Source organism: Carassius auratus, chromosome 30 (genome assembly GCF_003368295.1).
Source record: "Carassius auratus strain Wakin chromosome 30, ASM336829v1, whole genome shotgun sequence".
In the NCBI taxonomy this organism is placed as follows: domain Eukaryota; kingdom Metazoa; phylum Chordata; class Actinopteri; order Cypriniformes; family Cyprinidae; genus Carassius; species Carassius auratus.
Window position 1 is genome coordinate 9,212,635 of NC_039272.1, and position 26,681 is coordinate 9,239,315.

At 37.3% G+C, this 26,681-nt stretch overlaps 4 protein-coding genes across 5 annotated transcripts in view; 2 read left to right on the top strand and 2 right to left on the bottom strand.

Moving 5' to 3' along the window:
• Nucleotides 1–3,153, top strand: part of cfap299 (cilia and flagella associated protein 299) — a 46,903-nt gene extending 43,750 nt beyond the window's left edge. The window contains exon 6 of the mRNA XM_026211181.1: nucleotides 2,866–3,153. Coding sequence (XP_026066966.1) covers nucleotides 2,866–2,988 — 123 coding nt within the window. The 3' untranslated portion in view covers nucleotides 2,989–3,153. The remainder of the gene's footprint in view (nucleotides 1–2,865) is intronic.
• A 2,485-nt stretch (nucleotides 3,154–5,638) lies between these two features.
• On the top strand, nucleotides 5,639–11,681 carry bmp3 (bone morphogenetic protein 3). Its single transcript, XM_026211183.1, has 3 exons — nucleotides 5,639–6,359; nucleotides 7,638–8,536; nucleotides 9,786–11,681. Exons 1-3 carry the CDS (start codon nucleotides 6,092–6,094, stop codon nucleotides 9,975–9,977), a joined length of 1,359 nt encoding a protein of 452 aa, XP_026066968.1. The 5' UTR covers nucleotides 5,639–6,091; the 3' UTR covers nucleotides 9,978–11,681.
• LOC113049125 (cGMP-dependent protein kinase 2-like) lies at nucleotides 10,584–23,020 on the bottom strand. The gene is made up of 19 exons (XM_026211182.1): nucleotides 22,967–23,020; nucleotides 20,923–21,419; nucleotides 20,185–20,351; nucleotides 19,858–19,971; nucleotides 19,207–19,312; nucleotides 18,535–18,598; nucleotides 17,313–17,390; nucleotides 16,345–16,439; nucleotides 16,032–16,100; nucleotides 15,851–15,949; nucleotides 15,421–15,574; nucleotides 15,180–15,316; nucleotides 14,883–14,972; nucleotides 14,668–14,809; nucleotides 14,425–14,588; nucleotides 14,190–14,312; nucleotides 14,037–14,099; nucleotides 13,598–13,664; nucleotides 10,584–12,728 (listed from the first exon to the last, which is right to left on the bottom strand). The coding sequence occupies exons 2-19, from the start codon at nucleotides 21,402–21,404 to the stop codon at nucleotides 12,633–12,635; spliced, it is 2,310 nt and encodes a 769-aa protein (XP_026066967.1). The 5' UTR covers nucleotides 21,405–21,419; nucleotides 22,967–23,020; the 3' UTR covers nucleotides 10,584–12,632.
• A 1,633-nt stretch (nucleotides 23,021–24,653) lies between these two features.
• rasgef1ba (RasGEF domain family, member 1Ba) overlaps nucleotides 24,654–26,681 on the bottom strand; it is a 63,755-nt gene continuing 61,727 nt past the window's right edge. For both annotated transcript variants that reach the window (XM_026211185.1, XM_026211186.1), the window contains one exon: nucleotides 24,654–26,106. In XM_026211185.1, the coding sequence (XP_026066970.1) occupies nucleotides 26,082–26,106 (25 nt within the window). In that variant the 3' untranslated portion in view covers nucleotides 24,654–26,081. The remainder of the gene's footprint in view (nucleotides 26,107–26,681) is intronic.

The following is a 26,681-nucleotide window of genomic DNA, read 5'->3' on the forward strand; positions in this document are numbered from 1 at the left end:
ATCACCTCCACGCCACGCCAAATTGAGGTAGTTATTAAAGCAAAAGGAGCCCCTACCAAGTATTGAGTACATGTAAAGTAAATGAATATACTTTCCAGAAGGCCAACAATCAAACATCACTAAAAAACATCAATTTTTTTTTTTTATTGGTCTTACGAAGTATTCCAGTTTGTTGAGATAGTGAATTGATGGGTTTTTGGTAAATGTGAGCCAAAATCATCACAGATAAAAGAACCAAAGACTTAAACTACTTCAGTCTGTGTGCATTGAATTTATTTAATACACAAGTTTCACAATTTGAGTTGAATTACTGAAATAAATGAACTTTACATTTAGCTGATGCTTTTATCCAAAGCGACTTACAATTTCTATATATATGTCAGAGATCACATGCCTCTGGAGCAACTAGGGGTTAGGACACATTGGTCGACTCACAGTAGATTTGAACTCGGGTCTCTCGCACCAAAGGCATGTGACTTATCCACTGCACTAACACCAGCCCTTTTTCCATGATATTCTAATTTATTGAGATGCACCTATAGTTTTATTCGCATTGACCCATGGAAACCTCTATGAACACACTTGATTTGACTTGGCCAAAAAATCGCGAAGGACAAATTTATGTTTTAAAAACTGTATGATGGTCCTCGGTAGTGTTGTTTTTGGTGGCCTGTTTTAATTTTAGTTTTAGTCTAGTCTTTGTGAGAAGCTGTCATTTTAGTTTTTATTCGTTTTAGTCACGTTCATACTCTTTGTAAGTCTAGTCAAGTTTGAGTCAACTAAAAGTCTGAGCATTTTAGTCTCATTTTAGTCAGAATTATCCATTACTATTTTCGTCTAGTTTTATTCAACGAAAACTGATGACATTTAGTCTAGTTTTAGTCAGTGAATATTGTATTTTAGTAATGCAATTCTATTTAACCCAGTCAAAATAGTATAAGTACCTAGTAGTATAGATGAAACCAAAATGTTATTTTAGTCAAATCCATTTCAAACAAGTTTATCTTATTATATTATTGTTACCTTATAGACTCAAGAATATATCCATTCCAGACACGGAAGACGCTCTGATTTGAATATATTTATTTTACCAACCAAACATAGTACACACATCAGTCCCTTTCTCTGTATCAGGCGTAACTTTGTTTGTTGTCGTTGACGATGTTAGTTGACGATGATATTTCGTCTTAATTTTCATTGACAAATTTTCATTGACGAAAGCAACACTAGTCCTCTGCAAAAAAAAAAAAAACATTTTGTCGGCCCCTTAGGTGCCTCAGCCCACCAAGAAAATGCCCGGTATGCCTGATTACCAATCCAGCCCTGATGCCAAGGTCACACCTCTACTCTTTTCGAAAGGACATCCTGGGATTTTTAATGACCACAGAGAGTCAGGACCTTGGTTTCCCATCTTATCCGAAGGACAGTGCTTGATGACAGTATAGTGACCCTATCACTATATCTGGGCGCTGGGGCACACTCAAAACACAGGGTGAGCACCCCCTGCTGGCCTAGCTAGCACCTCTTCCAGCATCAACCTAGTTTTCCCAGGAGCTCCCCCATCCAGGTACTGAGCAGGGTCAACCCTGCTTAGCTTCAGCTACAGGAAGATATGGCTGCCGGCTGGTACCAAATTACTTCTGTGTAAAGTGGACAGATAGTGTTGCACCTGGGTAGCATTTTTGTTCCAATCTCTGGAAATATCCATCAGAGTGGGTTAGAAGGAACCGCGAAATTCAGTCCTGGAACCTGTGCCACTGTTTTTTTGCCTGTGTGCCCAGGAGCTATGAGTGCATGCTATTTTGGAAAAGAGGCAACGCTGCAGACTGGCCTCTTTGAACACAAACTCACCCAGGCTGCCTCGTTGAGGGCGAGATGGCAGAGGCGAGTATTGCCTGTGGTCGAGCACACCCCGACCAGGCCGGCTATTAAAAACGAGGGGAGGCTAAGGAACCCAGACACTGAAACCGCCAGTGCACCCAGAATCCAACCTCAGGCCCCCACCAGGCATGACCTCATTGCCCATGTGGATGCATTCCTTCATACAAACTGGCGGTATTGTGAAATATTAAACCCTGAATTTGATTTGTTTGTTTTATCGACCCATTAATTATAGCCAATGTTGTGAACATTTCAAAATGATTATCCCAAATTCTTCTTCTTTGGGTTATGTTCGCGTTTGATGAAAATATGTTGGTTATCCCTCCAAAGTAACGGTAGGTGGTTTAGTTTGATAACCAGTCCTTATAAATCAACAGCTAATTCTTTTTGTTTGCTTCATTTGATTTTTTTGGCAATGTTCAGCACGTTGCTCTAAACAAAATGTGTATGTTAGCCCAGACAAAATGTACAGTATATACACAGAATGAATGTAAATCTAAATCTTCTGACAGTTACCCTTTAATAACAGATCCCATCTGGCTTAAGATCTTATATATTCTTGGTGGAGGCACCCTATGGAGTCACACCCAGAGTGATGTTTAAACATCAAATCACATTTATACTGCAAGACATGTATTTTTCCTTTCCTTTAGTAATATAAATAAATGTAACTACATTATTGAATATATTAATTGAATGTTATTATATATTAAGTAACACAATGTCTGTATAAGATCAGTTGAGTTGACAAAATGCAGTGAATCATTTTTGTCTCCTCTAAATAGAACAACTATGTTACAGATACAAATTTTAACAAAGTAGTTTTCATCATTTCATGGGGGAAAAAAGCAAGTTATGAAGTGCTTTCTTCTGTTGCAATAAATTTGATCTGACATACCAAAAGCTATCCAATAAATAAAACTGTTCACATTTTTAAACACTTCAGTCAGTTTAATACTAATTATTATTTCTCTAACCCAACAGGCAGCACCCGGCGATAGCTCCATCCGAACTCCTGTCCAATGTGACCTATATGTGCATGTTGTCATTTATGACCACGTCACCAGAAAACCTGCAAACAGTTCCTGTGCACCGCTCTCCAATTAAATGTATTAAAAAGCACTTGGAGCCTCTAATTTAATCTACATTAAAGCAGTTTTAATCTTATATATTTCTGACTCCATATTGTGGCACAACATCTGGATGCATAGAGTGGCATATTAATGCAATAGTCATTTAACAGTGTCTGAATAAAAAAATAAGAAAAAAGAAAATGATTATTTTTTGTCTTATTTATTTTTTATTAATTACTGTGTGCTTTTTAAAATATTTATCATCTAATTACACCTTTGAGACACTTGGTGACATGACTCTCACAGACTGTCTGATGATGCAGTCACTTACTTTGAAACCTGAGCTTTGTATTGTACTCTTATCTAAAACAACTCCTCTGTTTGTCTGAACAAATCAAAGATAAAGCCCTTTAGAAAGATGGGGGTTCTTTCATGTCCCCGCATGACTGCTTGTAGCTTCATTTTGTCTAAAAGCTGCCAAACACTCAATGAAATGGTCAACGACACCCATTCCACATGATTTCAGATCATGAGATACTGCAGAGAGTTCCGGAATTAGATATCCATCAGTCAATAATTTTGTCTTTGCAAGTCTACAAAAAGGAGTCAGCAAGATACTTCTATGGTGGTGGCTCATGGTATTTGATGGTGCCATCGTGGTACTTGAATGGTTCCAGTTCACTCTAGTTTTTGGCCAAACTCTGGATAAAAAGCTAATTAACAGAAAGAAACATTACACTACGAAAAGTAAAAAAAAAATGGCAAAAAGGACAGCTTTAATCCACACTAGACTGAAAATGCAAACAGACCGTCTCTAATCTAAATCTCTAATGCCGTCCAAGTATTTTATTTACACAAAATAAAAATAAAAAGTAACACTGAAATATCATTACATTTTAAAATATATCTAATATGATTTATATACTGTGGTGGCAAGGCTCCAGTCTTTAATGTAACATGATCTTTCAGAACTCATTCTAATATGGTGATTTATATTTTCACAGTTGACAGTGTTTAAAAAAAACAACAACAAAAAAAAAACACTTTGAATAAGAATCTTTTGTAACATTCTAAATGTCTATAATGTGACTTTCCATTTAATGCACTCTTGCTGAAAAAAACTTATTGACCTTAAACCTTTGTATATTAGTGTATATATTTCTAACAATATATTGTTATTAATTAATTATTTTTTTAGGATTATACTGATAACACACTCATAGTCCCCAACATATCTGCAATACAAATATCAGATCATACTCAATCTGACAGAAGAAAAAGTGTATATAGCTACATAAAGTTTCTGTTTAATCACCAGGATGAAGGCAAGAGAAGTGGGTGGTGATTCACCCACATTCACAACTGTTTAACTTCACAGGCCACAGTCCTTATTCATGTGGTGGAGTGGCAGTGTGATGAAACTGCCCACTCCAGTCCCTCACAACGGCACAGTTCATTCAAACACCTACAAATCAACATAGCAGATGTGCTTGTGAAAATCTGGGTTCTTATCCTAAAGTGGACTCTCCTTTGGAGAGTTTGGTGGGAAATAAAACATGATAAATATAGGTTACTGAGGCAGGCCACATATTTTCTCACTACAGCAATTACAGTACACCTCGGTTACAGATCTGACAAAACCATGTCTTGAAAATATGCCCACTGGCATCAGATGTCTGGGGTGGGAGTCAGTCACTTCCTCCTCAATGATCCTGTAAACGAGACCGTGACAGAGGATATTGAAGCCTTGCACTAGTGTGCGGAGGGGACGCGGTGCAGCATCCGGATCAGACTCCGCTGTGCAGGATGTGTCTGTTCATCGCCATTGAGCTCAGCTAAATGAGACAGAGAGCCTTTAAAGCTCCCCATAAGCCATGTCATTCAGCGCGTCAGCCCAGACACACAGCTTTGCTGAGATCGTTTCACGGATCTCACAATCGAGCATTACAACACAGATCCACACGACTCATAGAGACAGCTGAGAATGTGCATAGTGTACGACGAAGACGTAATGTTTGTTTTGATGCCCCAAACGTGTCGATAAAGAATGTATTTACCACGTCGTGTAGCTATTTTCAGTGTGGTAGGCTGTATATATCGCGAAAAAATAGTTACTCCTCTATTATTCTTTCTTTTTGTCACGTAAACTTTCCTTGCGCATTTCTCTCTTTGTAAAGAAACGAATCGGATCTTTTCAGTAAATCACTTCATAAGGTTCAAAAAGGGATTCGTTCTTGAATTGGACTGAATGAATATTTTGAACAAGTCCGACTCGCACATGACAACCGAATCATTGACCAGAGAGCCTTGTATTGACCAATGGTGTGTGAATAGCCTACTACGAGTCTACGACTATCTAAATATCTAAATTAAAAGATTGTGTAGCCTATAGAAGTTTAGAATTTATTGTATGACAGTTTTATTATTAATTATTATTAAACGCAAAACTATTTCATCCAAGTGATGTGAATTAACTTTAGTTGTATTTAGTGTAAATGCAAATTACATGTATAATTTCCAAGTGGATTTGTGAGCTGAATCATAACTTTAACAATGTGAGCAGAGCTTATGATAAACGTTCTTAAAACTAGTACAAAGAGATGGATGTTAGGGAACGCGTGGTGACTGGTGACTTAAAAGCACACTCTGTTCAGTGAACCGGTTATTTGAAAAGAACCGTTCAAATGAACCGATTCGCGGAAATCAGTCGGATTACCAACACTGTCCGACTGCTCCCATAAGCCCTATATATTACTAGCGCAACAAGCTTTACCTTCAATGAACGCAGGGAAGAGGCGCTATTGGCTGAGAACAGCGAAGCTCAGACACAAAACCGAGGATCAAGCCTGACCACCAGGACTACAACAGATCAAACTCACACTGGCATCCTCGCATATTTTGCACAGGGACTGCGATATCTGCTGCAGGAACGTCGATCTTAGGAAACTTGCATATGGACTATTTTGAGTACACCAAAGTGACATCTAGTCTAAATTTCCCCCTTCTTTTTCTCGCTGTCTTTGCCTTATTTTGGGGGTCCATGTGATGCTCTCCCTCTCAAGAGACAAGAGTTTGGAAACGCATTCAGCACTGATATATTACACCTAGATCAGCTTCAGCAGTCCCGTACCTCCAGCATGGATCGCTGTCAACGACTGTTTGTCCTCCTGCTGGGATGGGGTTATCTGTGCTGTGGATACGGTGCTGTGCTTAAACCACCCTTCATGGGTTTCTCAAAAGACGTGCATTTTGGACAAAAAGTGGAGGCACAACATAAGCAACCAGCAAAGAAAAGCGAGCAGGACACGCTGTCAGAACACATGCAGATGCTCTACGCCAAATACACCAGCGCGGGGTTCCTTCTCAAGGACGGGAACACTGTCCGCAGCTTCAAAGGGCATTTGGGTAGGTGTTCAATTCATTTAATAGTAAATGACTAAATTGAGTAATGGAGTCGTAATACCACCTCACTTTTTCTCTAAGCCCACTTTAGTTTTGTGTAGTGTTGGTCTGTTTATCAATTTTTAAGCTTCATCTCTTAAAGGTAAAGTGCACCCAAAAATCTAAATCTCTTATAGACCTACTCACCTTATTGTTTTATCGAAATTTACTTTTTCCCACAAAACGCCAAAAAGTTTGATGCGTGACAGCATGTTTACATTCAATTTAAAATGCATATTTTTTCCCCCATATATATAATATGAAAAAACACCGAGGCTGTCAGTCAATCCTTAACTTCTCCTGTATATATAAAAAATAACAGCTTAAAGGAGCCTAACTCTGTAAAAGCTTGTGTTGCAGTTGGTGCTATTACACCTGTTGATTTGCGTGAGACAGCAGCTCCAGGCGAATAGCTTATCCTATAGCGTTTCATAAATCTTTTCAGACGTTAAATAATACGTTTAAGGCTTTAAAACGGATGTTATTAGATGTCGATAAACGTCATGAACCAACTCTACATCGGAGGTGTTACTCGTTGATTGTAAAACTGTTGTAAAACGAGTCTTAATGTTTTGCAAGTGGATTCAACGATTTTGATTACTGTTCTGTTGTTTTAAAATAAAATGTCATGTTAATATACTGTATATAAATTTATTTTATAACTTTTCGCTCGTGCTGAGAAGTGCGCTTCTTTGCTCACGCTTAGCGCGTAGGCGCCGGTGTTGCCAGATCTCTCGTCAAAACAAGCTCGAATGCCTTTTTAATGATGTTACTTTACATTCACAAAAATAACCTAGCAATCTAAGTCACGGAATAAATATTTTTCTTGCACATGTACGGTAAACTAAATAGTGAACGATTATTAATGAAGTTATGTAGAGTGCATCCTAGGTTTTAGCGATTGTTCGTGCAAAGTTCGAAAAAAAAACTCAACCAAAAGCGCAACACGCGAATTTACACATTTATGAGAGACTAAAAAAAAAAACAAGTCCAGTTTCTTGTGACTAGTGGACATGGCAGCACAGTCCTACATTCATATCGCCTCCTAGTGTTCAATTCTGGTTTTATCATGCTTGTCATACGATTTCTAAATCATCTTTATTAAAACTCAGTGAATATATGTCAATGAAAAATTCATAGACAAAGTTTGTCTTCTGAAATATGAGTTTCAGACGAAGAGTGATAGTAATGCAACGTTGTTTATTTATTATTATTATTGTTTGCTTGTTTTTTTCTTATTAGGGACCATCAATAATAAGCAGTTACAGATCTTCAACCTCACTTCCCTCACTAAGTCTGAGGACATTCTCTCAGCAACGCTGCACTACTACATTGGTGACCTGCACAACAGCAGCCATAGATGCACAAGGCACAAAAGTTGCGCTCACCATAACCTCAGAAGACAAGGTCATATTCACCTTGATGTCTGGAGCTTTAGTTATGTGGATAACACCACCAGAACAGTCGGCCATTTCTCCATTAACATCTCCACAATGTACCAGGACTTCATATCATGGCAGTGGAAAGACATTACTCGTGTAGTTAACCAAGCCAAGCGACACGACCAGCTTCTCATAGGCATTGACATTGACTCAAAAGGACATCATCCTTGGAAGAAACTCTTGTCAGATAGGTCTCCTTACATTCTGGTCTATGCAAATGACTCGGCTATCTCAGAGCCTGAGAGTGTCGTGTCCACCCTGCAGAGACACAAAAACAGACTGGTGCCTAATCTTCACATGCTCGAAATACATAATCGCAGTGCCTCCTCACAACATCGGACCAAGCGGTCTGCCAATATCCTGCTGCCGCTACAGAACAATGAGCTTCCAGGCCCAGAGTACCCTTATGAGATACCTACATGGGATGAGACCAGCCCTTATGATCCAGTGGAGAGTAAACCAGTCAAGCGCCCTCGCAAGAAGCCTCGCAAGAATCCACGGCTCAAGACCCCTCTCCTGCAGTTCGATGAGCAGACCATTAAGAAAGCGCGTAAGAAGCAGTGGAACGAGCCGAAGAACTGTGCTCGCAGATATTTGAAGGTTGACTTTGCAGATATCGGCTGGAGCGAGTGGATTATCTCCCCCAAGTCTTTTGATGCATACTACTGCTCAGGGTCATGTCAGTTCCCCATGCCAAAGGTACGTTGTTTATTTATGGTTCCACACATTTTTTGTTGAAAATGAGCTGGATTTGTCTAAAAATTAAGCACCCATTTAGTTTACTGGCACAACTCAAATTTGTTGTGAGACAATCTACTTGAGAAGTGAATAAGCAATGCAAGCAGTGGGGAAAAAGACAGAGACAGGCATGAAGAGAAGTGATTTATAAGCACCACCTAGTGGCAGTCAGGAGAACAGCTGTAAATCATTCCGCTCAACACTGTGGGCAACTTCCATTATCACACCATTTGTCATTCTTCATCACAAAACCTGCCCATTGCCACTTTAAGATGTTGCTACCAATGAATAAAAAAAAAAACAGGAAGTCTTATTTACTTCAGTTATGTGGGAGTTTACTGAAGTTTATGTTTATGTAGTAGAGCTGATTATACAAAACCAAGATGCATTTGTTTCATATTCTAAAATATGTGGATAACCCTCTTACCATCCTTTCAGATAAGAAGTAACTTAATTTTGTATTAGCAAATTTGTGATTTTTTTATTATGTGTCAGTGGAGGTTTAATAGTGCCCATTTATTAACATTGTCTAATAGTCCTAATAATATAATTAAATGTCATCTTCAGCAAATCTCAAAACAATTATCCATTTATCATAATGAACATTATAATGGCTAAACTCACATTCACCTGTAAAAATGGTTGATTGTTAGTCTTTTATAACTAATTTATTTAGATAAAATAGTATAGCATTTTAATATCTACAATTTATTGGTTATTGGCCAGAATTGTAACACTGGTGCATTACCAATATTTTTCGATACAGTTTATTTTTTTGTTTAGTTAGTTATTTTGTTATGCTCTTTTGTCTTTTTTTATTTTCATTTATTTTATTTAAAAATGTATTTATAGTTTTAGTAATTTTAGTATTCATATTGATAGTATTCATTAGTTGCAAAAGCACCAACATTTCTAATTTCATTAAGCTTTATGTTTATGTATTTTTTTCTACTGTTTACATTTTATTTTATTTAATCTTTAATTTAGCTATTTTTTAATATGGCTTTTTCTATCATGCTTGCTTTGCTTTTCAAATGATTCTTAACCAGTTTCTTTTCACAGACAGTGAATCCACAATGTTTTACTTCACCCTTTAGTTTAGTGAGAGCCAGTGCTTCTGACTGGTTTATCAAAAACAAACTGTACAGTCCAAAACACAGTAACAGGTTCTGAAAAATGTCTAACCTCTTGCTCTTGTGACCTCCTCCAGTCTTTGAAACCTTCAAACCACGCCACCATTCAGAGCATCGTGCGGGCGGTGGGGGTGGTCCCCGGCATCCCAGAGCCCTGCTGTGTACCAGAGAAGATGTCTTCCCTCAGCATCCTCTTCTTTGATGAAGACAAGAACGTGGTCCTCAAGGTCTACCCCAATATGACAGTGGACTCCTGTGCCTGTCGGTAAACGCTTTGGTCTCTTTCACAGCCTTCCTTCCTTAAACCGATTCCAAATTTTTGCACTGGAAGAAAGACTGAAGATGTTCGTTTCATAACCCTTGAAGAACTATCTCCAGCTTTAAGGATTGTGAAGAGCAAATTGCTTTTCCAGAAGGAATTCATTACTGTTAGCAGGAGGCTTTATGCATCACTAGAGATATGAGCATACGAAGAGACTGTCTGTCTGCGTTTGACCAGGAAATTCTCATGTTTCTATAACCTCAGCAGTTAAGCATACAGGGACAAACATTTGCTGTCATCCATCATGTTTCTGTACAGTTTGTATGATCTGTCATTTATTATAGCTATATATTTTGCTACAGAGGAATTGACTGACTCTCATCGTTCATATTCTATGGCTGCTAAACCGAGGTAGACTTTACTCCAGAGCCCAAATGTGCTGAAAGAGGACTTAAAAAATAAAATAAATAAATAAAAAAAAGATTTATATTAAAATTATTACCTATATAAGTTTCATATTCAGTTTTCCACATTAAGCTTAAAACAGTGTTTAATTTCTGGGTGATTCTGTAATGAATGTCTTTAATCTTCAGAAAATATATATATATATTTATTTTCTCTGAAAATGTGCATTGTTACGAGCTTACATGTAATAGTGTTACATCACGTTTTGTAAACTTAACTTTGTTCAGTCAGGCTTTTTTTTTTACTTGCAATTTGTAAATATGTTCAATCATGTTTCCATCTGACCTACTAATACAAGTTGAATCCTCACATTTAGCCAAATTCATAATGAGTACGCAAGCGTTCTGTTTCACGTGAAAAACTTGTCTGCTGTTCCTCTGAAAACTGCAAATAGATCTCAAACTGAGAAATGCTTCAGATGATATGTTCAGGAAGATGATTAAGAAAATTGTATGTAGGTTATAATAAGCCTGTTTCTCTTTAACATAACAATGCCTATATAAAGTGCCTTACCATCATACATAAAAATATTCTACTAGAATATTTCTATTTCACAAAGATGAGTGTAACTTATGTAATGTTTTATTTTGGCAGAATATTTTTAGTCTACCAGTTTGTTTGGATAAAATGTGATTATCTGTTCTGTAATGATACATTTTGTTCTGTTTTTACTTTGAAATTAGCATAGAAGTAAAGCAATGTCATATCGTAAGCTGCATGTTCAGAAACGGGGTGCATTCAAGCTGGGGTTACTTGTTGATGTAAATTCAACCTATAGACAACAGAGAAATGTACACATATATGTTAAAGTGGGCTATTATCTTAATATATAACACATACATCAAGAAACACTATGTAAAGCACGCCTTTATATTTGTGTAATATATTTTTTGGAAGGCTTCCACCACACTGTGCGTTTTGTAAATGTTAGGATGTAGGTGAAAGGATGTGCTTTGTACTATAAGCTTCATAAGAAATTATATTTGTATATGGAAATGACCTTTAAAAGCATTTATTTATTTTCTGTATGATGCCTTCTGTATCTTAATTTTGTGAAGCGCAGAGGGGCTTCTTTAAATATTCATGGAGCTTTGCCGCACAAAGGTCAGACAGGGGTGCAAAAGGAAGCAATCACATGACTCGAATGAGTACGAATGCTTATTTTTGTAACACATCTCTTTAGTTGAAAGAAGCCCTTTTGGCAGACCATTCAAAGAAAACTCAATAAAGTGTTAAGAATTATGTAGCCACGTGTTTATCTGTCATGATTTGAAGGACTCCAGCACAGCTTTACTGAATATCGATTGCATTGTTATGCAATCAAAAACATGTTGAGACTGTTGCATCATGGAACTTGATGTAAATGGCTTAATGGGTCGATAAGGACTGGAAAGTTACCACACAAACATCAAACTCCATTATTTAATAGATATTCTCACTTACAAATCACTAGAGTTCACTGACGCCTGCTGGGAACAAAATTGTACATTTCAACAGACATTTTTTTATTTACAATTATTGCAAAATAGCTTGTAGAATGACTAAATAAAGATTTTAATTCTCACACTAAAAATGAAACATTTTTCCTATTCACAAGGATAAATTAAGCAAGCACCAAGCATTACATCAGCACAAACATATTTGGCTCAGGTGCAGAAGTTACAGTCACCTGAAATACTCAAACTCTAGGAAAACTCACTAAAAATACTCTTCACATATCTCTGCTTGAATTGTGCCAGTCACCCGCTGAGGTTAACCTTTGAAACTTCATCAGTGGCATTCACAGTCACAGGTGGTTATTACCTTCAGGAGCTCAAATATGTGACATCACCAGGAACATCTCACCTTCGTGACAAACCACTAACCCTTCTGCACTTCTAAAGGTAAATATTACCAGTGGTTGATGCCCTGGCTACATCATTCTCACAAACTGATCCTGCTCTGACATCTCAGTCAAATACAGCAACGTTTATCTTCACAATGTATGAGTATATTTCCCAGTGAAACAATTCCCTTCTTATGTCTGTCCTCCCACAGCACTAACAGCAGTCTCCGGTCAACGAGTCCATTGTTGTGGCACATACACTGCTTCTGGTGACTTAATGGTCTGAGGTTCCTTGGAAGAAAGGCTGGCATGTTGGAGAAGAGTTTTGTTTAACTCACACTGTTTGAACACATGGGTGCACTGAGAGGTCAGTTAGAAGTCTGTGTCCCAACCCGACGTTTCATCTGGAGGGATTTCATCTTCAGGAGGATAACTGTCAAAGTAACTGTGGTCAGTGGGTCCCTTCACCTGGAGAAAAACAAGGATAAATTCTGATACATTAATGTATATTACTGTGTCAGTAATATACAGTACATATATATATATATATACCGTATATAAGTCGCACCTGAGTATAAGTCGTATCAGTCCAAAAATACGTCATGATGAGGGAAAAAAGCATATATATAATAGTCACACTGGACTACAAGTCGCATTTATTTAGAACCAAGAACCAAGAAAAAACATTACCATCTACAGCCGCCAGAGGGCGCGCTATGTCTTCAGTGTAGACTACAGGAGAACTGAGCAACATAGAGCGCCCTCTGGCGACGGTAGACGGTAATGTTTTCTCTTGGTTAATTTCTCTCAGTTCATGTCAAATTAATTTTGATAAATAAGTCGCACCTGACTATAAGTCGCAGGACCAGCCAAACTATGAAAAAAAAGTGCAACTTATAGTCCGGTAAATACGGTATATATATATAATTATTATTATTATTTATTGTAAAAATAAATTGCTGTTCTTTGAAACTTTCTATTCATTAAAGAAAAAAAAAAGTGTTCCAAAAGTTTCCACAAAAATATTAAACATTGCAACTATATTCGACAATAAGCATTTTAGAATGATTTCTGAAGAATCATGTGACGCTGAAGACTGAATTAATGGCTGATGAAAATTCAGTTTGGCCATCACAAGAATAAATTACATTTTTAAATTATTTTCAATTGTAATAATTTCACTCTTTACATTTTTTTTAATTGCAACCTTGGTGATTGTAAAATCTATATATATAAAGATATTATAATATTTGGTATTATATAGGCCTATGTCATCTCATATGACATAAATATTCCTCTAAGATAAACTCTGTCCAGGTAATGTAGGTGTGTTGTACCTCTCTTTTAAGTGGTGATATCAGACTTCTGGATTTCAGACCACTCCAGCTAAATCCTGTAAACCATCTAAAACACCAAAAAGCAACATCATGAATTAAATCACCATTGTCAAATGTATGTACAATGTAGGTGACAATGACACAGATTTAAAAATGAGTGTTTTTTGATGCCCAGCTTTCAGAAAGTTAAATGCAAGTGTAATGTTTCCTAACATGATGGAAACTGTTTAAAACATCCTCAGTGTGACTTGGTGGAACAATAAATCAAGATATCTTGGGTTATTTGAGCTGCCATCACTGTGAAAAACCAAGCATACTGTGCTTTTTTAAACGCTCTCTGATTAATATTTGGTTCTTATGTACGAGATGAGTATTTCAAATAACCTTTGAGGACATTCTTTAGTCAAACAGCAGCAGAATGTGACTGTTGTAGTCTCACCTGTGTTTTTTAATATCAGTTATTCCATTCTTCAAATTCCCCAGTCGCTCTGAAGGGTTTTGTCTTCATGAAAGAAAGAGGACAGCAAAATCAGATTATAGTTTATAGGTTCAAAAAACATGTAAAAGACATTAAATCGATCCATGATCCTACCTGCACAGCTTTCGAATAAGGTCACCGGGCCTCTTGGTGATCTTTTTAGGCAAGTCCATCTTCTCAATTCCTTTCAGAATTAATGTGTATATAATCATCTGATCTGAGCCAGTAAAGGGGGGGCTTCAGGAACAATCAGATCAAATATGTTACAATATGATAGTTTTTCATATGCATATGTATTAAGAAATGTCTTCCACATGACAAGAACATGAAAACTTAAGTTGATGCAAACCTTCCTGTGAGAAGTTCAAAGATCAGGATTCCAAGAGACCAGAAGTCCACACTGAGACCGTGACCTTTATTGAGAATGATCTCAGGCGCAGCATACTCTGGAGTCCCACAGAACGTCCAGGTACTCTGGCCACACTTGAGCTTCTTAGCAAAGCCAAAATCCACCTGAGAAAAGATCCTTGCAATCGATTTGGCTGCACTGAGTTTACTGAGCAAGGCTGACTGATGTAGCAGAGGAGCTTACCAGCTTGATGTATCCATCTGTGTCCAGCATGAGATTCTCAGGCTTCAGGTCTCTGTATATGATGCCATTGTTGTGTAGGTAGTCAAAGGCCTCTGTTACGCAGCCCACACAGAACTTGGCAGTGTATTCATCGAAACTCCCTCTGTATTAAAACAGAGACACGTTCAGCTTATGTCTTAAACCACTGAACACTGACCACTTGAAATGGAGCGTACCTGTCTCTAAGAAGACTCCAGATCTCTCCACCCAAACATGCCTCCAACAGCATGTACACATACTTGCTGTCTTTGAAAGTGCGGTACATCCTAAAGTGAAAAATGTAGAGATTAGATCGAAACACTCACTGCCACTGGCTTTTCTCTTTTATTTGTTTATGATCCTTCTCTCTACATTTGATTCGTGAGTGTCTCTTTAAAAGCAACACTGAAGTTCAATTATTATTTTGAAGATGTTCCAATATTTCCTCAAACTCACGAGACTAAACAGGCATTACTAACACCAGATGAACATACTTCACAATGAAAGGAGAGTTGGTCTCAAGCAAGATCCTCCTCTCGGAGTAAATGTGTTCTTCCTGTCTGTTATCCACGATGTGCCGTTTCTTGATGCATTTCAGAGCAAACGTCGCATTCTCATTTTTCACTTTGACCTAGAGCAAAACTGACATCATTATTGCTCATATTATTCCCTCCCTTCATAGAAATGTTTAAAATGATGAAGAGGACATGGGATTATTGTCAACAAGCTTCTAACCAGTTCAACTCTGCCAAAGCCTCCAACTCCCAGCGTGGAAATAACCTCGAGGCAGCTGAAGGATATAGTGGATGCAAAGTTGCTCTCTCGCTCTTTCAGCTCTATCATGTCATGTGACACTGGGGTGGTGGGAGGAGTGCAGCTTCCTGACCTCCTGAATGAATTTCATTGAATATAATTACCGTAAATGAGCAAATTTGTGACAATGACCATTGTTCTGCTGGTAAAGTCATTTTGGACCTCACTGTGGACTGGGGATTCAAATACTTAAATCTAAAAAGTAAAATGTGCATATGTAAATGTTATTAATTCTATGAGTTATATTCTGTCAATTGGAGATTGGTGGATATACTCACTTGAAAACACTGTTTGACAGCACAATGTAGAGGTCATTAAGATTATAAAATAAAAAAAAACAGCTAGTACTTACTTAGCATTTCTCTTCTTATCGTCCCGTGTTAAATTCTCCACATAGCTCTGGAGGTACTTTTTAAGCTCATCAAAAGTCCCAACAGTCTGAGTGAAGGTTCTAAGAAAAGACCACTGTTACTGTCAGCGAGTACAAAACAAATCAGAAGCATCTCTGTGATGATCTTGAAATGGGAACTCACTCGCGATCAATGACAAGGCATTCCACACCATCCTCGTCTGCGATTATGTTCGCAGATCTGACATCATCGCTGTGGTTTGACGAAGCACATGTTAAGGGCATTAGACATAAACTGAGCTAAAAATGGCTCCTAAAATGACAGTTCTGTGGATTTGATTGTAATAATATTGTGTTAAGTCAAATACACGTCGAAAAGACATAGTTGCTCTCTGCTACTGCAATAATACAAAAAGTCCTCATACACCAAAAGGTTACTGAAACAGGATTAAAGTGGGCAGATGAGAATTGAGCTGGGGATTGAAGAAGGACAGCACCTGATGAGGGCCTTCTCTCCGAAATAATCCCCTTTCCCCAAGGTGTTGATGATCTGAGGCTCTTCATGATCCTGTGTGCTCTGTGTGACTTGAATCTGGGTAGCACAGAAAGACAGACGTTACATTTCTAACCAGTTTAAGAGAACAAATGTATGGGTTATGATCTGTATTTTGCATTTGGATTAATAGTCCGAATCTGTTTTTAATTATATAGATTTTGTGTGTGTTGAGATGCTGCATCACATACTGTGTGTAATCAACAATAATGACACGGAAAAAATGAATTCGATTCATTCAAAACCACGATGACCTTCTTGACCTTTCTGGTTGCCCGTTTTTGGTGGCGGGCACTAATGGCATAATTCCTGACACGTTCTCGGACATTATGGCGACAGGCTGACAAGAACCATCATTTCCGGTAATTCAATTCTCTCCCCCTCAGTAAAACATCTTCCTCCCTGCTCCATTTTGAGCGACTGCAAAGAAGAAATCAACAGGGGATCCAAGCCTGACTAGCTCATGCTAAACAGTTCCTGTTGCTTCCCAGTGGAGAGTCCTGTCTCTTAACCCCTTCAGTGTCGAATTACTGATTTATCTGAAAGCGTTCGACCTCCCACAGTCCATGAGGGTCAGAGGAGTGGAAAAATGGTGCTTCGAGTGGGTTAAATCACTTTTTGTTTTGTTTTTGGTGTATAGCATAACCTCTATACTGGGTAGTAATAAATACTTAAGAAATGTACCTTTTGTATTCAGTGGGCTTGAAAAAAGGGCTATTATTACTAAAAGCTTCTGGGAAGGAGGAAATGGGTAATGATCACATCAACCTCCATCTGAAATGTGTTTGTATTTTATTTTAAGCAACCCCATGGAATGAGAAACAATTCAGTGTTAAGCATAATACACTAATGCAATACATGCACAGAACCAAGACTAACTAAACAAACTGATGATAATATATAGCAATTTACCTTTCCATTGGCAATTATGTAAAAGGTGTTTCCTTCTTCTCCTTCTCGGATGATGTAGTCTCCTTTATTATAATACTCCTGATCAGGAAACACAAGACAAAACTCATTTAGCTATTGATTTTACCATCAAGCCAGTGCCGTCATATTCCCGGAGAGATCCCCCCAGGGAGACAACAGGAAGGACGCCATGTCTGCTTCTACAGTGATATAAGTAGATATGCCTCCTACATTTACTGCTTGCGTACTTTACAAACTTACTAAAGTGTGTTTTCACATTAAAAGCAGTTGGAAATTGGATTAGTGACATTAAGATAACACTTCAGTTCAACTTCTTTATAATAAATAACAAAACCTGTTGCATTGAACTAAATGACTGAGCTGATCAATTTTTTTGCAACAATGATGTTCTGTTTACAGTGGAATGGAACGTTTGAAAAGAAACTGAAACCTGAGTTCCAAACGTAATCATTTAAACATTCTAGAACATTGTCCGTCAGAGACATTCCAAGGCAGGTTTCGCTGGTCCAGGTTCTCACGTGATCTCCATCCCCAACTGTCTTTCTGACAGAGCTCTGCCGTTTCATTAGAGAATCTCTCTAGGCATGCCACACTCCTCTGAGGGTCTCAAAACATTTGTCTGCTCCAAGCGTCCCGTCTGCATTCCATTCCTCACTGTTAAATGATAGAGTTCCACATTATCTGCATGTTTCAGTCCAAAACATCTGGGCCACTATTGGGTTACATTGCTTCCTTACCCCTAGAGAGGGGAATATAATCAACTCCATCGGAGTGATTGAATAACGACATTCTCCCATTCGACCCCAGAAGAATGTCCTTGACGTTTTTTCAGCATGGAAGAACATGAGGAGGCTTATTTGACACTGAGTTGACAAAGCCCACACTCTTTCAGAAAAACTCACTTTTGGCCCCTCATGGTGAAATGGAATAAATCAGTCAGCAGCCTGTACTGGCTGCTACAAACATCTTTAACAAATCACTCGTCCCCTCAATTGGAGTGAACACTTCGCTCAGCCTTAGTCAAATAAGTATGGTAACAATATACTGGGCCAGGGTGAAGAAAGATGTAATATCAACACTGTTTTGTCCCTTTGGATCTAGACATTTGAAAACAAGTATTCACCACAGATGGATATATATTGGATCTGAGAGGACTGGTTATTTTTCTTTTTTAGCATTATTAATGCTAAAAGGTTTTACTTACCACCTCTAAGCAGTCCACAATCTTAGTTAGTTTGTCCCCAGGTAGACTGGCAAGAAGTGAAACACTAAAAATAAAAAAAAATAATTAAATAAAATGTTAGAACAGTTGCAAGATCAGTTGATTTTCTAAATATAACTTTTGCCATTTGTGTCTCTTACGCATTTAACGCAACATGAAATCAGTCCAGTGTTCATTGGTCATAAAATACATTGGTTTCTTTATTTATTTTGATCTATGACTGTTATATGGCTAAACTAATACAAGCAATTTAAGACTTCCCCTTCAACTCGGAATGAAGTGATGGTTATGGAGAACATTTGTGTTTATTTAATCTAAGATCGTATCTCTCAATCTTTTCTTATTAGAATGTCTTCAAGAGCCCTCAAATTGAATTACTGCATTTTCCTCCTGTCATGTTTGCTATTTAAACTGATAGTTACATAAGCAAGGTCACAGAGTTCACTTGTACCAGACCATGAAGGCCATCAAACTGACCTTCATTATTAATAACATGACTAATGCCACCCAAAAAAAGCCTAGCTTTATTTGATCTCCACGACATGTCATGCAAGAACCACTCTTTGATGTTTTCTGGTCCAGCTAAAGCTTGGCTACACATTATGTGGTAGGACAGCGCAGTAAACAGCGGGAGGGATGAGCAGTTTGGATTACCTCCTCAGGAAGTTGCGGTATTGCTCGTGTCGAGCCTCGGCAGTCATCCGCATGATGTTGTGAAAGACTTCTCGATCGAGGGCCCATGTCTTCACATTGCTGGCAGCTGCGATCACAACAAAACAGCAGGTAAGCGTCCTCGTGCCTCGCTCAGTGGCATCCATTTAAACTTCAGTGGTTCAGTAACCAAGAAACAACAGCTGCTTCCAATAGGACCAATAGGAAGTGATTACATTTTATGGTAGAGGAATAAACGGTCAGATTAAGAATTAACCACTGAAATATAATGACTTATAGTTTAACATTACTGGTAAAAATCATGTTTTACCACATATCTCTGTTTTCTTAGGAGTGGAAATAAAAGAACAGGCATTTGACATCCGGCCACGCGAACAAACAAACAAACAAACAAAATTAGAGCCAAACCAATGAGATTAAGGCTACAAGACAAAACAATCTTGTTTTAGTTCTTGCTGGTGTTTATTTGATCGCCTGTGGCTTCATGAGGCCAATGCATGGTCACAGCATGAAATAAACCCCCAGAGCTGCCATGCAGGGACCATTGAATTCTCTGTTAACCAATTATATAACATGTTTGTCAGAAACAGCTCATTGAGAGAAATAGTATGGAGCACAAAGGAAATACTTCACCTTTGACTGAGGCAGTCCTGGTGCAATTGTACAAGATGGCTAATTCACCAAATGTGGTCCAGACTGCTATCGATGTGAGCAGCTTGCTGTGCTGGAAGACGTCTAGTTTGCCATCTGTAAGCGAAAACAGTACTTTAACACAATTTGTGTTTTTTGCACCTTCATTCATTTTGGTTTGTCCTATTCATAAAGAGAAAACAGTTGTGATTTATTCTGAATGGTGGTAGCTAATGACTAAAACTGGGTTCCATGTACAGTATTATCTTCATATTAATGCCTAGTCAGTGATTATAATGGAAAAATACAATCATTTACTCAATTTTCTACCTGCAAGCACAAACAGGTGGTTTCCCTGCTCTCCTTGTTTAATGACGTATTCTCCCTGATGGTACGTCCTCTCATACATGCACTCCACCATGTCTTTGACCTGTTGCACTTCAAGTCTTCTCAGATACTGGTTCTTATTCAAAGCATCTGTGAGGAGCTTCTTTATACTGTTAGAAACACATTTGTTAGAAGAGGAAGAAAGAAAAATGAAAAGAATACTGTTTAGCTTGAAACTGTGATAGTGGTAATGTAAATCTTCATGTTATTAAAGAAAGACCAGTTGGACAGTTGACGCTATGAAGCGCACCAGTTGTTTCATTTTCAGTGTTAGAACAGAGACAAGATAATGAATCTCAGCATGGTGTTTTGCAGGCAGATTAAACCAACTTAAGCCTCCTGACATAATGAGCATCTACGCACACGGTCTCCCATAAGCTTAGCATATGAAAAACACTGACTAATTACCAACGTAAAAAAATGGCACATCTATTTTAGCTCTTTGAGGATGCTTGATACAATAATGAATATTCCTGTTCAAATACACAAACATAGTATATAGCACATACACATTATTGCATGACCATTAAAGGTAACAGGAAATATAATAAAATACTGCTATCCTTTCTTCTCTTCTCATTTTGCTTAAGTAAACACAACTACCATGACCACAACTGCCAATCAAACTAAGTTAGGAATTGTCTTTGTGATCAAAAGCAGAGCATAAGGCAGATCTCTCACCTTTGTTCTTTCCAGACTCGTGCACTCTCAAAGTAGAACTTTGGGATACCACTGGAATCATATGTTCTAGATGAAGGTTCTGCAGAAACTCCAGCTTTTGCTCCTTTCCTCCTGTTGAGGGTATCTCTGAGCAGGCCAGTGAGACACTGACTGACCTTTTCTTTGATAGGTGATGGCAGAAGACCTAACTCCCCTTGATTCTTCAGTGCATCCTGGAGCTTGCTGAGCTGTAGACACTTGTTCCTCAAGGTGTCAGAGATCTCTGAGATGGTCTGTCTCTGCAGGGCCAGCTGCTCCTCTAGATGTTTGATCTGAAGCTCTTTGGCATTCAAGTCTTCATCCTTCTTCTTTAGTTGACTCTCCAATTCTTCCACTCTAACTCTGAGAACTTGAGAAACCGAGCTTGATTCTCCATTGTTTTTGGATTTGGCGGAGCCACTGACCTGCTTAAGAGGGTTCAGCTTCATCGATCCATTTCCCATTTTGGCACTTTTATTCTACAATAAAAGATGAAGTTCAGTTTTCTGTGGGATGATATCACACAATATAATTAAAATGATAATATGATTAACAATTGTAAAATATTTAATATCTTATAGTCTTAACCTTTATTTTTCTTTTGTTTTGATGCCAATTTAATGGCTGGAAAATTTTATTTAACATATTTCCTAATCTTATAAGAAGTGATTATAAACAAAATTACAACTTACTTATTATTGCTTAACTTATATTACTTACACCCCATTTATAAACAATAGGTCTATATAATTGCAATAGAATACAATCATTTTGGATTTTTGAAGTGATCTAATTTACTGATAGAGTTAGTAATATTTGCCTACTGTGTTTTCATTAGGTCAAGTGAATTTAGTAAAACATTTGAGTTGTTTTACAAAAAAATTATTTATTAATTTTCCCCATACATCCAGAAGAAGGTCACAAGGACAAGCAGAGCTTGAGGATTAAATATGTGTGTGATTGCACATGGTTTGTTCATTTTAATATTGAACCTATTGCCATTTAGTCCCTATCTCAACACAGATTTCTTGACAAATAATATAGATAATGCTGCTGGGTGTGTGCTGATCTTTTTTTTTTGTCAGATTTGATGCTGGCATTTGTGCCCGGCAGAACACAACTCTGATGGTAAAGGTTAGGGGATCCTCCCAAGCCTTTCATCTACCTGTCAGGTATCTCATTATGAGGGGCTTAGACAGTGGCACAAGACACAAAATGATCGTCCATTTTCTATACCTCGGATATAAAGAGAGCGTGCGTTTTACCAGGGATCTGTAGCCCCAGTGATTTAGACCTAATCAATAATTTAGAGGCACAGTAATACCGGATGGCACCAGCAGCACCCCGTGAGTGAGCAGTATGCTCTTTCCTGGACTATCTGGTGATGTCATTCTTTTGCCCTTCATTGATGGAAAAATGAAATAAGATGTTTGGTAATTCGCTCTGGGTTACTAATGCACAATGGACACTGGACACTCCCACCACAGAGAAAAATGTCTGAGCACAATCACAGTATTTACAGAACAAGAGCTTTGAGCAGACCTCATACATCTCTTCATCTCCATACAGAAACTTTGTTAAACACAGTATGCAACTCACAGTAAGACTGTTGTTTTGTTTGCGTCTAATTTGGATGTTGAAATCCCTGGATATTTGATTATCTTTATGTACTTACATCCATGAGAGATTTGTGTTATTTAATTTAGACAGGATGTTTACAGCAGGAAATACATATCCAATGTAATTCACTTGCTATAAGCTAAGCATAAAAAATACATAGAATTACAAATAAACTTAGCCTATAAATCAATACATTTATAAAGTTTTTTTTTTTTAACAATGCATGCTTGACAAAAAACTTCAATAAATTAAAAATGATACGTGAAATGATACTGAATTGCAGTTTAAAATGCTATGACGCTCTAGCATAAGACATACAGACGTTACAGCTGTTTAATCTTTTAATCTAAACTCCACTGAAAAGCATAAAGTTTCGGAATGGTTTTAAATGACATGAAAAACCTACCGTTTTCGTGTACAGGAACTCTTCTTCGATGACTGAAAGACAGTGTTGTGTGTTTGAGGCAGCCGCCCCGGTCTCTCTCTCTCTCTCTCTCTCTCTCTCTCTCATTTTTGTCATCACTTAATTATTCATTTATTTGTTGATGTTTTCTCCTGCTGAGATGTTGTTGTTTTAACGTTTGAAATATTTTATTACAATTTTATTATTATTATTTTTTAAACAACACAAAACTTATTTGGAGTTTACGTAATGTTTCTATGTACATACATGTATCCAGAGAGAGAGAGAGAGAGAGTTCTCAGTGCTAGCCTATTACAGCGGTCCCAGAGTCAGATGAATTGATTTATTTGCATTCACGTGAATCCGGGCCAGTGACTTCATCAGAGAAGCTGAAGCCTCTGGCAACTGAAAAGACTAATATATCATTCAAAGCTGTCATTAATATCAACTGTGCTTCACATATTTTCAGCAAATATTAATTGAATACTGAAATTATATCCAAACAAATATATATATATGTCCAAACTTTTGGTCTGTACTATGTATGTATATATATATATATATATATATATATATATATATATATATATATATATATATATATATATATATATATATATATATATATATATATATATATATATACACACATTAATAATAATACATAGCCTATTACAAATAGATATTTCTGTTACAAATTTATATTACAAAATTCTAGATTTTTTTTCAAACCATCACATGTTACTGACTCTACTGAATAAATAGAAAGAAATCTGATGGTTTGATAGTTGACCAGTAGATGGAGGCAGAGCACTGATCTATATATGATCAGAACAGTACAATACATCATGGCTTTTAACATTGTTTTCAAACATTGTCATTGCAGTTATTAGAATTTATATAAATGCATTGTGTATGCTACAGAAATCTGCATATACAATATAAATTGATTAAAGATCCTCGTTCTAAATCAACCACCATCAGAAAATGGTTTGTTCTGACATTTTTGTAGCCCCCTTCTCATCTAAATATACATCACTTGGTGGGGTGCTATCATTCTTCCACTACATGACTCCCAGCTCACTCCAGTCTGTTGATCCTACATGGACCTAAATCCTAAACAAATCTCAGACTGGATAAATGAACATTTCCAGCTCAACCTGGCAAAAAAACTGATTACAGCGTCACTGTTCAGCTGAACAAGTCAGGTCAGTCAGGATCTATGGAGGACTGTCTGACGAGCTTTTACATTGTTACTTTCAATTCATAAAAAAGTATGTTAATACAAATATTTAAAAACATGTATAAAAGTTTTCACTAAATTATTAAGCAACACTGTTTTCAAATAATACGGAGCCCCGCACATGACATACAGGAAAAAACAGAGGGCTAAATCATGCGGAATAAACTGATTACATTATTACAATATCATTTTTAAGTTGAAATAATATTAAACTGCAATATTTAAGTAAGACTACTTTCAAAAATAATAATAACGACGACCGCAAACTATTTTATCATTACGAGGTCAAAAAGAAAAAATTAATACTTCAGTGTACTATACAAACTCATCTCCTTAGAATATTATTCACTTAGCAATTATTTTTAATATGAATATTCTGCATACTGAAAATGACCCTTTCCTGACAGGATTGACACACAAAGACACAAAAACACAATGAGTCTCAAATAGCTTCTTTCCATAGGCATTATTTATTTCCTCTTTTTTTCTTGTTCACTCCATACCACTGTTCATGAGGTCTCATAATCTGCCTGAACGATCAAAATACATACCAATATACAGAGTGGAGAAAACGACATGATATTTACACAGAAAACAAAAAAAGTATGTATTTGTGGAGTTTCCAATAAGAAAAAAGGGACTGACTGACATTAACTTCATATGTGCTAGTACCTTCAAATATTAGTTTTTCCTCATACAAACTTTTATAAACATTATAAAATATTAGATAGAGCACTATCTGATTACTATAAAACATGTACCTAGTACAAAATAACAGAATATAATAAAGCCTGTAAATATCTTTAAAATACTTTAAAACAGTAAAGCAGACGACAACATATTTTTGAAGCCAATAAATAAAATCTAATGAAAATATTAACAAAATAACAGTAATAAAATGTTATACATCATTCAAATGGACTCAAATCCCATCTACCACAGGTGTGATGGGCCTTCAGGTAACGAGCTCATTTTCACTTCGCCACCAGAGGGCGACAGAACACCAGTGTACTGAGCTGCACTTCTAAAAATATCACCTTCATTGTGTAAGAAACAGCATTACAACTGTAACACTGACGAACGAACACGGTCTTTCCATCAACAGTCAACATACGTCTACAGCGAAGCCTTGACAACAAGAAAATAGAGATGGGGAGCTTAAAGCTGCAGAATTATCACAAAAGAGTTTACACAAGAAAGGAATTGACATCTTTATTCACAGAAGCATCCAGTGCATTCGGTAACCATCTTTCAGGGTTAATCACGCACATATCAACGATCACTCACAGAGGTTAAAGCAATGCATTACTCACATCTCATATGCATAAAAAAAAACTGACATACACAATATCAAAAAATAGTGATAACATAAATCTATACTTAAATTAATGCTTCAGGTACAATAAAAATACTGGAACAGTACTGGAAGCCAGTACACATAATGCTGGTTTATCATCTTGGTTTTTTCTTTTCTTTTTTTCATTTTCTCCAAACTGTTTCAATTGAGTTTTTACCAACCAGCGGCAAACTCTTACAGTCAATAGAGAAGAACTACAGCATAGACTGGAATTGGTTTGTAGGCAAGCGATATGTCGTTTTCCTTCTGCTCAAATCATGCTTTAAAGACGGAGAAAAAGGAGTACAAAAGTCTGCACAAAGACATGAAATAGCCTGAAATATCCAGTATGAAAGACAAAAAGAGAAGGGCCTTGTAAAGAGATGCTGCTCTTTCCAACATAAAAATGCACCGTTCAGCAAAATATGGATTGTCATCTCCCTTGAAAAACAGGGATACTTCTCACTTTTGGAGGGTGCAAAAGGGGGACACAGCTTGCTTGTCGAAAGGTTCACTTGATTTTGAGCTCCTGTCAGGATCTATGTCCTGTTCAGCAACGAGGACCTGCAGAAATAAAGAAGAAGGAGTTGTTTAATGAATAGAACAGTCAAATACAATTATTCAAAATGATCTCTCTTAAACATGGAGAGACAAATACACAGAGTATTCAATGTTTAGTCACATTTTAAGGTCAAAAACGTTGTATAGTGTCTGCCTTGTGTGGTGATCCAAGTCCAGTGCCCCACACCTGATAAATCAAGTATAAACTGGTTTCAGACTAGCAATAAAAGACAGCTTTGCCCCTATGGATATTATTCTTCAGCTGGATTGTCTTTTCTTTGTTTCCTGGAGGGCTACTATTCTCAAGCCCGAAACAGAGAGAGAGTTGAGTGTGGTGGAGCACGAACTGCTGATACAGACAGAATCTGGTGCTGTGACAGATCCTGTCGCAGTGAGAAAAAAAAAAAAAAAAAAAGCAGCCCACCGTTTGCCTCCGCAATCTCGCCTTTCCTCCCTCCCTCTCTCTATCCATCCCTCCTGAGCTGTAAAGCTATCAGGAAACGTGACTAAGCAAGAGCCAAGAGGTCTCATCCTTTCCAAGCACATATGTGTGTGTATCTATCGCTGTGTGATCTTTG